Below are 14,837 nucleotides of genomic sequence, written 5' to 3' on the forward strand. Positions count from 1 at the left end.
ACAAAATCAATATAAGAACGAAATTAATAACAATATTTGAAAGTGAACGTTATCTGAATTCACTTGTTTTCACAAGCCATGCTCAAATCATGAACAACGCAGATTAGTTTGATATTCGGAGGGTTTTCAAAGCTGTTATCACAAAATTCGTTGCTTTAGTGTTTGGAGTATTATCCTCGCTTAATTCGCACCGATTCATTTTAAGAGGGTGTATGAAAGCTTTGTTTAAGTATTTTTGAGGGTTCACATAAAGCTAAGTGGTTGCGCCTAATTAAGAGTGCTTCTAGATAATTAACTCTCTTATTGATAAGGTACACAGCCCTCCGCCGCTGAACTGGATGAGAACATTAAAATTTTGCCTCTCATTTTAGAAATGTAATTATATATTTGGACGCCATCGTGATATCATATCTTATTTAATTGCTGGACCTAAGCTATTTCTCAAATTTTACGAATAAACGTTAGAGCACCGTGATATGATTGAATTTTATACAGTAACAAGATTGTAATAAAGCGGCGTGAAATCGTTTGGTGTGCAAATTGAGAACATTAGCGCTAAGTGGGTGTTCGGTCAGTGGGTAAGACTTGTGCCGGTGGCGGCGCGCGCTCATATCGGCACATGACAGCCGCCGTGATGCGGCACATCTCTCAAATTAACATCACTAATGAACCATGACCAGCGGAAATGGCCTAAGCAATAACATCGTCAGAATTGCTATGAGATGTGAGGTAGTACGCAGCTCTAACGTCGTTATACCGATTACTCTATAGTATGATTTCAAATCAGTCCAGTGTAACTTCCTTGATTTAAGAAGTAATTTATCCCGTATTTTGCACAGCATAGTCAGCTAGTTTTTATGTGCCTAATACATTAGGTTTGCTAAGATTTCAGAAGCAGGTTTTATCCTATTTCCGTACACAACAGATTTTAGACAGCTATAATGGATACCTTCATAAAATGTTTAAGTAACCGGTTAGAAAGTTGTGACGTCAGACTTTTCCAACAAGTCAAAACAAGCTAACTACTCAAAAGGAAAATGTTGTGCTAGTATACAAAATATTAAGTTGAAGTGTTGCATCAAAACGTCTAGTACTGAAACGCTTAAAAACTTAACTATGAAGTAAAGTGAAGAGCTACTCCGACTCTGATTCTCGGAAACACTCGGGAAGACTTTGAAAATCTAAAATTAGTTGAAAATTAAACTATAATTTGAAATTATATAATCTTCCATGTATTTTCTGTCTATAAATAATAATAAGAAAATTAAATATTTTTGATACAGTTTGCAGATGTAAATTGGTTAACTATATAAAAAACAGATCGTAGTTAAGTGAACATCAATAATTATAAAATGTAAGTGTAAACAACAAAATGATTATCGAATATTACGCTATTAAAGAAAAATGAAGGGCAGGAACAATACGAGGTCAGAACAACAATACCGGGGGAGCTTGTAAAGCCGCAAACAAAGTAAAAGCTTCAAAGAAAAATACACGTAGACTGTTATTAACACCATCGCCGATGGTCAACGGAAGGTCGCACCCTCAACAGCGCTACTGTTTCTACTCTAAGAGCCCTTGTACACTAGTAACTGAATTTGTTGCACAATTTGCAACAACCCGTCGAAATATATGGCCCTGCGCTCCATGAATTATTCATTTAACCTCGTACGGTCCTTTGTACGACGTATACATAGATAGGTATCTTCCGGCCAGGATATACGAGTATGTACCAGCTCTATATTTCAAAGCTCCGCGCGCCTTTACGTTTGACCAGGCGGGCACGTTTGCCAAATAAGAACTCGCTTACTCCGTTTTACTAGCGTAGGATTATTCTTCGTGGAACATGGTGAATAAGTTTGTAAGATGTGAATAGTGTACTTTACAGTAAGCTGATACTGCTTTCAATATATCAGAGATGACGTGTGCATCTTTCTAAGCCGCCGATCGCATTAGTGCGTGCGTCATTGAACTCTGAACTTCAGTAGATGAAGGGCTCCCACTCTACCTTTGTAAAGACATGTATTCACGTTGACTAGTCTATTAGCGCCTAAGTGATAAACACCTTTGTGTTGGAAAACAAAGGGATTATTCTATTGAAAGTTTTCTTGCTTTTATTTTAAGGCGCCATGAAGACCGTCGCGCCCCGTCAAAAAGCCCCACGTCATACGTCACTTTGTAGTCTATGATTAAATATAACTAATCATAATCAGTATTTTAACCAGTTGCTCTTTCTAAATCTTCATTACTATTTGCATATAAGATCGTAAACGAAATATATATAACTCATTCTCATTCAATCCTTTTTATGCTCGTAGTAGATGTACCTATGTTGTTTAGATCTATCTGAATTCTATAAATTCTGTGAAATATTTAAGTTATTTAAGTATGAAAAACAATGAACACTTGCTTCGGCTAAAAACTGTGCACGACTAAAATACATAGGTAGTAAATAGGCAAGAATACGGCCTACCACACTGTCAAAGCGTGTGTTAGCAGCCTTCGTATTCCATGAACTGTTCAAAGAGTTATCTAGTACACAGGTTTCCTTCTCATGTTTTCTTATCACCGATATAACATATCTAATAGCACACATAAATTCTAACAGTCATAGTGCGTGCTTTGAGTGCTGAGCCGGCCTGAGCCTCTCACGTGGGAGGCTAATGGATATTCGTGTACTACTCGACTAATACCATCTTCCTACACTTCACGATATTTCACAATAAAATCTATTCAACTGCTCAAACAAGTGAATTAATACTAATTACTAATTAATACTTTAAAACAAAAAGATTTATCGACATAATGAATACCTTAAAAAGTTGAAACAGCTGTGTAAATTAACTCAACTCGCTTGTTCGTTGTCATATAAAAATATTGCACACACATGCGAAATGTTGATACAATACAAAAAACGTGGATGGATTGAGAGTTGACGTTATTATTTTTTCATTGTTGGAGTCAGTCGGTCAGAAAATGTATCTCTTACGGATAAACGGCTAATCCAACATGATTCGAGATTTGAAAGGTTTTAGAAATTAACTTATTACTTGTATCGGATATTTGTGTACCCTCTTCAACAAATCAATATGGTGGGATATAAAAAAGTTGTTACATCACGTTTACTAAAGTATATTCTACAAAACAAACTGCAAAGCGCCAAGGATATCTTATTTGTTGCGGTTGCATGTAGGATAGACAGAGTAATGTGCGCGTACATTGAAAGAGAGTAAAACCATGTAGCGCTTAGTGAATTAGCCTCAGCTCCTTAGCTCTTGCATTTATCGTAAACAGAGAACTTTTCTCGTTCTCGCCAAAGTCAACATAATAGTTGTAAAGTAATAATTTTGGGGAGATCTAAATAGTTTCTACTAATCCCTAATCGTACGTTATAGATTGTTCAACCGTTTGTTTGGTTTACCCATTAACGAAAAATCTACGCTAAGTAGCAGTACGCTTTGTTATAATAGCAGAAAGGGTAAAATTTAAATTTTCAGTAGTTAAATGTCAAACAAAATACTATAAACAGTTCCACCAATAACTCATAGAACACAGAAAACATTGTATTAATTTGCATCGACAATCATTTACTCAGAACAATCTGGCTCTTAACGGAGTACGTGTGAAAAATCGTTTCAAATTTTGTAATAAAACGGGCCGTGAATCAAAATTGACGTCAATAGGAAGCTCATTAAGTAGGCGTCAATTCATCAGGCCACTCCACCTACTCGCCCTCATACACCGAACACGTCGGCTATATCAGAAACGGAACTTCAATTATGGACTGAATATGAACAATATACCAATAAATGCGTATATTTATTTATTATTCCTACTTGCTTGTGAAGGTTGAATTGCGAAATAATTGCAATCGATGAAATAAGTATTAAGAAATGTACTTAATTTATGTTGATATAGAAATCAAATTTTGAAAATAAAAATATGACAAGTGGTTTTAAAAGTATTCGTTATTGTTCTGCAGAAAATGCTTAATCGTGTTAAATATTTATAGCCAGACAATAAAATGTAGGCGAAGGTGCTTAAAATAACACCCACGTTTCGCCGGTACCCATATACATGGTCCCAGGTAAAGGCGGCTTAGCTATATTGCCAAACTTCGGACTTGAGAATAATAGAAATTGAATAATGCCAAAAGCACTCTCTAAGCCAGAAATCGAATACCTCGTGATCGGTCACTTGCACTACCCTCTGTTGGACAACAGAGGCAGTAAATTTTATCGACATCAATAATGTATATGTTACTGTAAAAGCCCGAACTGTGGTAAATCCTAAGATTTTCCGTTAAAACCTAAGATTTACCAACTCTCACAGTACAACTTTACAGTAACATATATTAAACAAATAAAATTTGATTATTATATCGTCACGTCTAAATGAAATGAGCTCTCATAGTTATTACAAAACAGAATATATTATTATGATTGCTCTTAACCACTACGGTAAAGTGCACTTTATCGGAAACTTAAGCTCAACCTTTCTACAAAAGTTTTGAGCGCAGCCGAAGTTTGTTGACGAATGTATAATGATTCCATCCGAACTAGTCTGAACTTGCGAATCTTTAGCGAAGTATCTTTACAATATATTCTCAAGGAAAATAAAGATATGCTAATTAGTGGTCAAAGAAGATTTACACTTTTTTAACCGCACAGAACGAAGATGAAATAATTATGTACTCTACTTTTTAAATGGTCGATGAAGGACCGTATAAAATGAGAGTATTGAAGGGGAAACCTACACTCAACAGTGGGTAGAATTGACCTAGATAGACAGAACTATTACTTATTAAGTAGCTACGATCTAACAGGTAAAAACCCGTTTTTTTATATTTCCATACTCTCAAGTTAATTATTTTTAATCCCCAAGTAATGTGATACTTTTAATTACCATCTAATCTGTGTAGTTACATTAAAAACATTAAAAAGTAAACTAAAATATAAACAGTAATGATAGAAACCTCCTTCGGCGACGGCCTCGTCCTTATAGCTCTCTCTCATGACTCGTGCCAAGATTTGATGATAGAACTGATTTGCATTTAATCTTATCTCCGGCGTCACCTCTATCTTGGACACGGCTTGCATCAGCACGGACAGTTTCTGCTTCGCTGTCAATATCAGCTTGTCAACTGCGCAAATAAAAACAGAACCACTGTGAATCGTTCAATAAAATTGTATTTATTTTTGAAGCAATGTTGGTTACTAAGATTTTTTACAGCAGATTTATTGAAACAATAATTATTGGTCCATAACGGCCAGGTATTTCGTCAAAAGTAACAATCAAAGATTAAAGTAAATATTGCAGGTTTTTTTTCTACACGTATTTACTAATGGTTTATGAGAGAACAGATTTTTCTCTACTACACAAATGGCAAATAAAAACTAAATGGCTTTATTTGGTCTCGAATTAATTAGCAATTGACACGATAGTCACACTATCGTTTTAGGTAGTTAGGAGGTGAATAAATAAATACATCTCAATTCCTGTCGTATGACTTAGGTTTAGGTAGAGCCGCATCTTATAACAGCAAGTTTTACATCGTATCTCTGTCCGTTGTAGGTAAGGCAAAGTCAAATCAAATGCAGTGTTTATAAACAAAGATGATCCGATAAAGATTTATCTTATGATGACTTGATGAGATATTCTCGCCCCGTCTTGTACTCACAGTCGGCTTCCACTTCGGGTACTTCTTGAAGCACGTCATCTAATGCGTACTGCAAAGCGGGAGGTACGTTTTTGAAAGGCCTCGGAGCATTTGGAGCACCTTGAGACAATGAAAATATTATTATTAGAGATTACATGCACAGTGCTGAATTCAATACAATTTAAAAGTCGTCAATATGTAACAGATTTTTTTTCCTAGATCTGCTTTCTTCTGGTTGCTTCAGGCTTTGAGTTAAATTAATATACAAGTACTAGTGCATACTTTAAGACCGACACGGTGTCTCATCTAAATAAATCATTTTAATTAACGAAAAGGTTTACACCGCAACGTTCTCTTCAGTGGAGAGTAATTAAATTAAAAGAAAAGTAAATAAAATAAAAGTGTGAGAAACCAACACAGGACTTACTTCACTGGCAAATGCATTGGACTTTATTTAGAAAGTGCTAGACAACGCAAAAAGGTGCATTTTCCTTCTCCGCAGGAACAATGAGAAACAGTGCATTGTTTTTTAAACTGACAAACTCAGTTCCTATAATTGATTTTGTAGATTCAATTAGTTGCAGCTTTTACAATGTTTATGCTTTATATGTTACTGTAACTCTTACAGTATTACTTCATATTTAATAACACGGTTAATTAATGTGCAAATATCTACGCATTGTAAAATGTACTTGAGTTAATATAGGAGCTAAAATGTTTTGCCCAAAGAAGTCATCGGTCAAACGTTAAAAAAGGATAAAAGGGAGGAAGGGTAAGGGAGAAACTTTTATTGCCAAATATAACTCGTCGCGAAAACGGAAAGGAAGCGGAACATAACAATAAATTTTTATTAATACTTTGTTATAGAAAATCTATTAAAATGGAATCTGGCCGACCTATATTCGCTCGTAATCTTTTAATGTAAAACAAGTTTTGCAATCAACCCTTGCGTCTATTTTTTTTATTTTTACCTATTGAAAAGGTATGTTGTGTATCCTAAATTTTTACCGACTTCAAAAAGTAGAAAGATGTTTACTCTACTTTTAAATTGTAAAAAATATTAAACACGTATTTGTTTATTCTTGTACGTAATCAAACAATGAAGGAGATACATTAGGTTCAACAGTTACATGACGTCACGGCGTAGGATTCATACTTTATAGAAAACTGCGTTATTATTCTGTAACTTTAATGCTTTTTAAGTAAGTCATCTTTTATTTTATTTTTTAAGTAAAAAAAACGCGTTATATCCATTTAATTTATTTTGATATAGAAAGAAATATAAGTGTAGCTGAAAGAGAATAGTTTTTCAAAAGTTTGTTAGTTAAATTGTGTGTAATCTATGTACTCGTAGGATGTTAAAAACTCAAGTAAGAAAAAATCAGGCTATATTTTTTACATATATCCTCTTGATAAACTATCTGTTTTGTTACACTGAAAACATTTCAATTGCGATGCTTCGAAAATATCCAGAACTGGTAGCATTGTACTGAATATACTTATATAAGGCATTGAACAGTCAATGTCGCACCTAATTAGCGAGAGTCATCCATGCAGCCGTAATGGCGTCTCGCGCGAACCATTACAGTTATTTTATTTGACGCGGGATTTTAAATAAAAATATCTCATTTATACGGAACACAGAAAGGTAATAAATAACGAGTGAAATTCCATGATTTCATCATTAAATGAGCACGTTACATATTAAATGTATTTTTGCTTGTGAGTTAATAAATTATTAAGAATGAGATTCGAGCTCAGCTGTCATTAATTTAGCAAAGTAATGATTACATACGCACATAATATCACGCCTGTCATACCTGAAGGAGTAGGCAGACTACCTCTCCCCCGCGTTTCGCTATTAACAATGTTATAGGAGGCGAGTCTATTGCCTGTTTACCGGGCATATTATCAATCTCCGAACTGCTATACAGAATTATTAAATACAAATTAGAAAAAGTATAAAAGCATTTTGTCCGTCATGGAAATTGAAGCCTAGTGGTCAGCAGTCGGATACACTCAGGACCGAGCAATAGAGGAGGTCCAACATATTTTTTTTTCTATCAGCTTCAAATGTATTTTATTAGCTAATGTCGCAATCTACAAACTTTCAATATCTCTAGGGAATTCGTGTGTCCCAGAAGCGTTAGTGAAATGAGCTATATAGAGCTAAGATGGACGGACCCAGTAGTATCACACCGAGAATATTGGATTGCGGAGAAACTTTATCCAGTATCATGATGAACAGAAATGCAACAGAAACAAACATTATCGGACAGTAATTTTAATATATTTTATTATTATTATTTAACATGGGACAGGCATTGCCATTGTTTAGATTATTGTAAGGGAGCCTAGAGTCATCTAGATTATCAAACAAATTCCTAACCGGCTACGAATTGCCGTATATCTTGCCTACGTATTGTTGCGCGAACTAATCAAATTATGCAGGGCGTTGTTCACGTTGTGTGCTGTTGTGTGCTGCTGTGCACGTCAATACAAGATATCAGAAGCAAATCTACACAGCGATTGACGTTAACTGTCCAGATTTGTTACAAGATAAAACGATAACGGGTTTCCGCAAATGATATTATTTGCAAGCATTTCGATTACGGATTTGAGAATTCTGATAATGCATAATGCATTAATTATGTACATTCATTAGTGATTTAGGTTAGCGTTTTAACTTTAAAATTTAACAACTAAAAAGGTCTAGAATGAAATCATTTCGTTGGATTTCTGAAATCGACTATGGATTGTCCAGTTGTATAATAATATCAACGCAGTATTTATTTTACAATATAAAGATAAATAAAATTTTCTTTGAGAATAAAGCTTGTCAATAGAATGTAGTGTTATGTGTCTTGCCGGATTCAATCTTCTGCTGCTATGGAACCAATATACTGTAGCCTTGGGCCCAATTATTTCTTAGCGAGTAAGCGTTAGTAAGAGCCTTACAGAAAACAACGTGTATTTAACATGCTCAGTTCTGTTATAACAGCTTCATGCGTGGGTGGGCGATAAATAAAAAATAGTGAGCTAGCATGAAAATAGTCGCGGTATTTTATTATACTTTAGCTGCCATAGATATGACAGTAATCTTTCAGTCTAGTTACGTATAGACGATTTTAACTTTAAAGAAGCCCGGCTATTAGATTAACTCAATTTTAATCCATAAGAATTAAAATGAATTTCATGATATAAATCACAACGAGTAGTAAAACAAGTATGACATCCTCTGACAGTCCTCTAAAAGCTTAATGTATAAATCACCGCTGTACACTAGAGGTTTATGTCCACCGGTGAACATCCACTTTATACGGCAATAAACTACTTTCGCTAGAATGATAACCGTTAAAGCATGTACCGAGTAAATAAGCTAAAAGCAAAAGACATAAAATGCGCTCTAGTTCGAGAGTTCCGCTCGGCGCTCATCTCATGAACCGAATCAGATAACGACTGGTAGACATTGACCGTGAAACTCCGCATTCCAACTTCGATGTGGCACTGACGCTCTGACATGTTTATCCTCACCGAATTGAGCTCGCTAGGAATCTTGCCTTATGCTTACCGCTTAACTGAATGTGTGCAACACTATGTCACATTGCTGGTCCAGTGGGAGGTTTACATTGCAGGCGGAATTTCTTCATTTGTAAGGCGATAAACGTTCAAACTACATAGTGTGTCTTACACCTAGTGAAACAGGGTCGTTTGACAAATAACAAACACAGTGTCTGTTGTTTGCGCCGGGCTTAAGCCGCCCACTAGTTTGCGGCTCAAGTGGCGGCCGACAGTCGAGCTCTAGCTGGTATCCGTATAAATTCAATGTCAAGTCGGTTTGCACTTACCAACACTTGATAGAAGCTCGTTGATTTGTTGCAACGACGTCCTCATCTCTATGATGAGTTTTCCCTTTTCATCGAGAGCTTTTGTTAGTTCCTTCTCCTCACGGTTCTCAGCATCGAGTTCCGCTCGCAGTTGTCTCTTTTGTACTAAATACCTGCGACACATACAACAAACATTTTGTTTCAAGTAAAACGACGTCACTTAGCTTGAGTGTATTAAATTATTACTGAGATATAATTTCATATTAATTTTACTTAAAAGTTTGTGTTTTGTATTTTTTGAGACTCTTCAGAAGAACAGTAATTGCTTCCAGTAAGGTGTTTTAGGGCTTCATTGATCCAAGTCGTAATAATAAATTGAAAAAATGCAATACTAGGTGACATTGGAAATCAGTGCATTGAACGGGCTGTTAGACGGCGCGGAATATAGTATTTTTTGAAATATAATCAGAGATGTATAGATATATAAGACCAAAAGTCACGTTCTTTGGAGGGTGCATAAGATTAAAGTTTTGAACGGTGTAACTTTGTATATACGAATCGAAGATTGACTTTAAAATCGTCATTCCTTATCTAGTGAAGATTAAAAAAGTTAAATTAATTATGGGACTGTACAGTGTACATCATTTTATTTAACGACTATTTTAATACAACGATGTAGCTTCCTACTATAAATTTCAAAAGAAAAGTATAGTAATATAATACTGGAGTTGAATAAATTTATTTCAACTATCCGAGTAAAGTTCTAAATGCGCATTTTAAAACATGACTTGGTAGAAGAAAGTGGAAGTTTCGGACGTTAAAGTATTACTCGTACATGCATATACGCTATCAAGATAATTGCAACCGCGGCGGCGGCGCGCTGTAATAAATCATACATGAAATTTAACACATTTTCGATACCGAACACAGTGAACACTAAGCACTCCAGTCATCTGTTATAAAAAGGGCTCTAGTTACGTTACGTTAACCTTATTATACTCGTACGTACATATATTAGGACAACGTCGCCGATATACCAGTACTGTCAGAACACAATACATTCATAACGTTATACACAATACAATCATTGTTATTATGATCAATGTTAACAAGAAACCAGATTTTGATTTTCTATTTTTAGTTGGGTAACATAGTTAGAAAATCCACGCAAACGCTTCTATGCAAATCCCGCGGTCGTTGCGCGGCTTAAATCTGAGAGAATAAAAAAATCCCATACACGTCCGTTCATCAGGCGACAGACACCTCTTCATTAGAGCCGGCGCTAGGCCGACGTTACCAACCTTTCACCGGTAATATTAGATGAAGAACGATTTATTTTAAGTGCGAACTGCAGTTTGAGTTCCCAGCACACACGGTCATATTAATAAATTATTCTCATCCGTGGACCGTGAGATCAACAAAATGTCACGGCCCACGGTTATAAAAATACTTTCAACGTTATATTGTATAAATGGAATTGAATATTCACAAAATGGCCATCTCTTAATTAAAAGGTTACCTCTTTGAACAAAATCCGTTGAGTGTTTCGCTACATGATGCAATTGCTGACATCAATTAGTGATCAATTATCCTTTGTCGTAATTGTTTTTAAACGGTAATTGGTTGTTGTCATATTGCTTTGTGAAAAAGCATATTGGCACATTGTTATTTATAATGCGACGGAAGACTTTAAAACAAATGTGAGGTATGTTTTATTGGCAGTTAAAAAAAATGCAATTTATCTGGATGAAAGCGCCAAGGCCCGAAAACGACGACATATATGGTTGCGTGATCGGGTTGGCAGTGGCGTCAGTAGCGCAGGTGGTCGGTGTCTATTACTAGAAACTAGAAACGCTCCTCGCGTCGGCGTTGTTGTGCATCAATCAGTGTAAGGCCTAATTGGTGTCCGAACGATAAACGATGATTTCAAGAATACACTCGGGTCACCCAAAGATCCAATACAACCTAAATTCTAAATTTAATGAGAAGTTGTCCAGAGCCTTTAGATATCAGCATGCACATTTCCGTCGCGAGATATTGTAAAATATTATTTCGGTTATTTTGTGATGTCGATTCGTTCAGGGTCGACGTTAAAAAAAAAATGAAAGTATTATCAATGAAGAACAAACGCGTTATTAATTATTCGATTAAAAAATTAATCAAAAACATGTCATGTCAAAAACGTAACTTGTTTATTTTTTGCATCAATAATTTGTACTTGGTGCAACGCAAGCCAAAAGCTGGTAACATAAGAGTATTTCAATGCATTATTTAAATAACGATTTATCTTTGAAGCGCAGTAGTTTTTCTTGCCACTTCGAAATGCTAAATGGGCATTAAGATTGATTTGCTTTTAAGCAAATAAACCTCGTTTTAACCCCGGAGATAAACGAAAATCATATTCTATTGTGATTTATTAAAACATGCAAGCTGTAAGAATTAATATGTATGAACTTTACCAGGAAGCACTTTTGCCAGAGTATTTGTTAAATAAATGAATCTTTTGTTATGCACGATACATTCATTGGAGGCATGGTTGGTCGCCGCGTACATATGCAACGCTTGTCTCAAAGTGAACATATGCCCGGACTACGGTCGATGTTACATTTACATACATGTTCGCACGAGCCATTGACTTTCATTGTTGTTTGGAAGACACTGAGACCACATTGACGACATTATGCTAAACACTTTACGAAATCACACAAGTGAATGAAAAGTGACTGAAGCAGATTTGAGTTTGCGTATGAAGGGTGCCTAATATTGGGTTTTGTTCGGGTACCATCTACTCCGTACTCTGAACAATAACATCTGCGAGACAAACACCGGTAGCCCCTCGGTGTATATTTACGTAACAATTTTGTTGATACCGAAGAAAATAGAACACGAATCCTGTAACGCAAATACTGAAAGGGATTTTGTTTTCACGTGTCACATTACCAAGCCACAAAATATATTTGGTATACACGCTGGGTTTATTGGATGCGGTATAAACCTAATTGAATGAAATATTCGAAAATATTAATTGGGATGTTAGATGAAAGAACGTTTTGGATAGCTCAGAAAACATTTAATATATGATTCAGATATCAATATCAGTTACGTAAAGTTTATTTTATTCATTCTGTATCCAACTATTTTTACGAGTAAATGTTCGTGTATTACGCGCTACACAATCCGTAGTCATGTCTACGAGGCGTAGTGTGCGTGCTACGAGTCTACGAGCAACAATAAACTTGTACAAGACACTAATAAAAGATCAGCAAGTTACAAGCATCAAAGACATCTGTCGTCGATAAAATCAATAGAAATGGCGCCGTGAGATCTGATTGAAATAATCGTTCGGACTGGCGATGACATTCATAGTAAACAGGTGAATTTTACTGTCCGTCCTTACATTCCTTTATGACTATCGTGAGATCGAATAAACCCAAGAAACGGCGCATTTACTGTTTGTCTTTTAAATTGTTAACAAAAACATTATTAGAACGAAATTTATTTTTTTAATAACTTGGTTATATTCATGAAGTAGGTACCGCGGGCGAGGATGAGATTTTAGAAATACATTAGCTGTTGCTGAATTGATATAGTAATATTTCCTGCAGCGCGCAACGTCGCTTTAGGACAGCTCGATTGAATATAACTTTAAATGTGAAACAAAATATAATTTGCACGTATTTTATTCGATGAATACTGTAGGTAGGTGTGTTGGTGCGGCGAAGTTCTGTTGGACATTTTACAGTGTTATCGATCCACATGGACGTAATGTGATGTAGGCGAGTGATGCCTCTAATTCGCGTAATGAGAGGAAGGGCATTCGATTAGTCAGTGCTCGCGGCGACCAAAATACTCGTGCAATAATCCCCCATATTGGAGGATTCAATTATTTTGTGATGGAAACGGCGGCTGATTTTCAGTGAAAATCGACGTAGAAAGATATTTTGTGTATATTGGGCGTAGACTGTTCACATCATTGTATAGTATTGAATTAATTAGCTCAGTTGTCAGGCAACATTTGAAATTAAACAAGTAACATTTATTTATGGGGTAGGTATAAAGAAAACTGGGACATGGGAAATTTAAATAGCTATTGTTTTCACATCACAAATAGATACGAATGGTTTCCTCTTAATCTTGGTTCATGGAAGAGTAGGTTACGCTAAACTAAGCATCAATTTTACAACTTAGTATTTATATGTATTGCTCACCCTTGCATGCTATGCATATAAAGTTCGGAGCTGAGATATTGAATGTATTTTTTAAATTACATCACGAGTATTACAGTACATTTCCATGACTACAAATCGTCCTACGCAGTTCCAGTGCAGAACGGCAGTGATTTACGATTTCTAATTGCTCGCAGTTCTTGAGAAGGTCAAACAGATGTAATTAGTAGGAGTCGCGAGAGACAGGATGTGCAAGCTGCCGGCTTAATGCCGCGCACACTGCGACTCGATTAAATGTAGTCATTATGAAGCGATACGACTTCCGCTCAGAGTCAAGGTCTCTTCATTTGCAAGTTTGCGACTAATCGTTATATAAGTAGCTGTCACGACGCTGTGTGTTACAGTGATGGTTAAGGGCACAGTCTGACACCGAGAACAACCGCAGTAATCTTGACCTTGTATATCGGCCGACTATGTATGGATTTCTATGTCTTGTAATAAATACTAGTTTAGTTTGCGCTTAGTGCATAATATAAAGAAAAGTGTGTTCCGGATCGTTTGATTTATCTTGATTGAACTTTGAAGCAAAATTAGGCTTACTGTTTTGTACATGGTAGGTAGATACCATCTTTCAAAATTGGAGAGCGCATGAAGCTGAAAATTTCAGAAAATCAATTTCGCAGAGGTTGAAATGGAATGTCGAAGTTTGTAAAGAAATCATATTTCCTGTGTGTATCAACTTGAAATCCGAGAAATAAAATATATTCTGTGAAGGGAAGGTTCTTGGAAGTGTGCTAGGAGAAAATCATTTAATAATACTCTTAAGGTATGAAGTCTGGGGACAAATAAGTAGTTATAATTTATGTAATAAGTATGTTAACATATAATTTGTATAGCTACTTTGAATGTTCTAAATCGTACAAAATTCGGTAAATAAAAAGCAAATATTACGAAAAAGTCTGTCGAAATTCTGCATACTACGAACTAAAACCGACCGAAAATGTTATATTTTAAAATGAATACAGACAAAAGTGCGAGTAAAAGTTAGATAGCTTATAAAAAATATTTTATCATAAGCATTAATCTCATTGAAGTCATAATTAGCACCTTTAGTCCCATACGTATGTTTACACACGAACATTCTATTCAAACTAGCTTAGATAGTGACCTTTGTACCAAACTTCG

The 14,837-nt window shown here is 35.6% G+C and overlaps 1 protein-coding gene across 1 annotated transcript in view; it reads right to left on the minus strand.

Annotated features, from left to right (window-relative positions):
• The window catches only part of LOC142986475 (uncharacterized), a 50,740-nt gene that overhangs the window by 427 nt on the left and 35,476 nt on the right, over positions 1-14,837 (minus strand). Inside the window, exons 8-10 of the mRNA XM_076134991.1 lie at positions 9,508-9,659; positions 5,681-5,779; positions 4,976-5,143 (exon numbers count right to left, since the gene is read on the minus strand). Coding sequence (XP_075991106.1) covers positions 4,976-5,143; positions 5,681-5,779; positions 9,508-9,659 — 419 coding nt within the window. The remainder of the gene's footprint in view (positions 1-4,975; positions 5,144-5,680; positions 5,780-9,507; positions 9,660-14,837) is intronic.

Source organism: Anticarsia gemmatalis, chromosome Z (assembly GCF_050436995.1).
Source record: "Anticarsia gemmatalis isolate Benzon Research Colony breed Stoneville strain chromosome Z, ilAntGemm2 primary, whole genome shotgun sequence".
Taxonomy (NCBI): Eukaryota; Metazoa; Arthropoda; class Insecta; order Lepidoptera; family Erebidae; genus Anticarsia; species Anticarsia gemmatalis.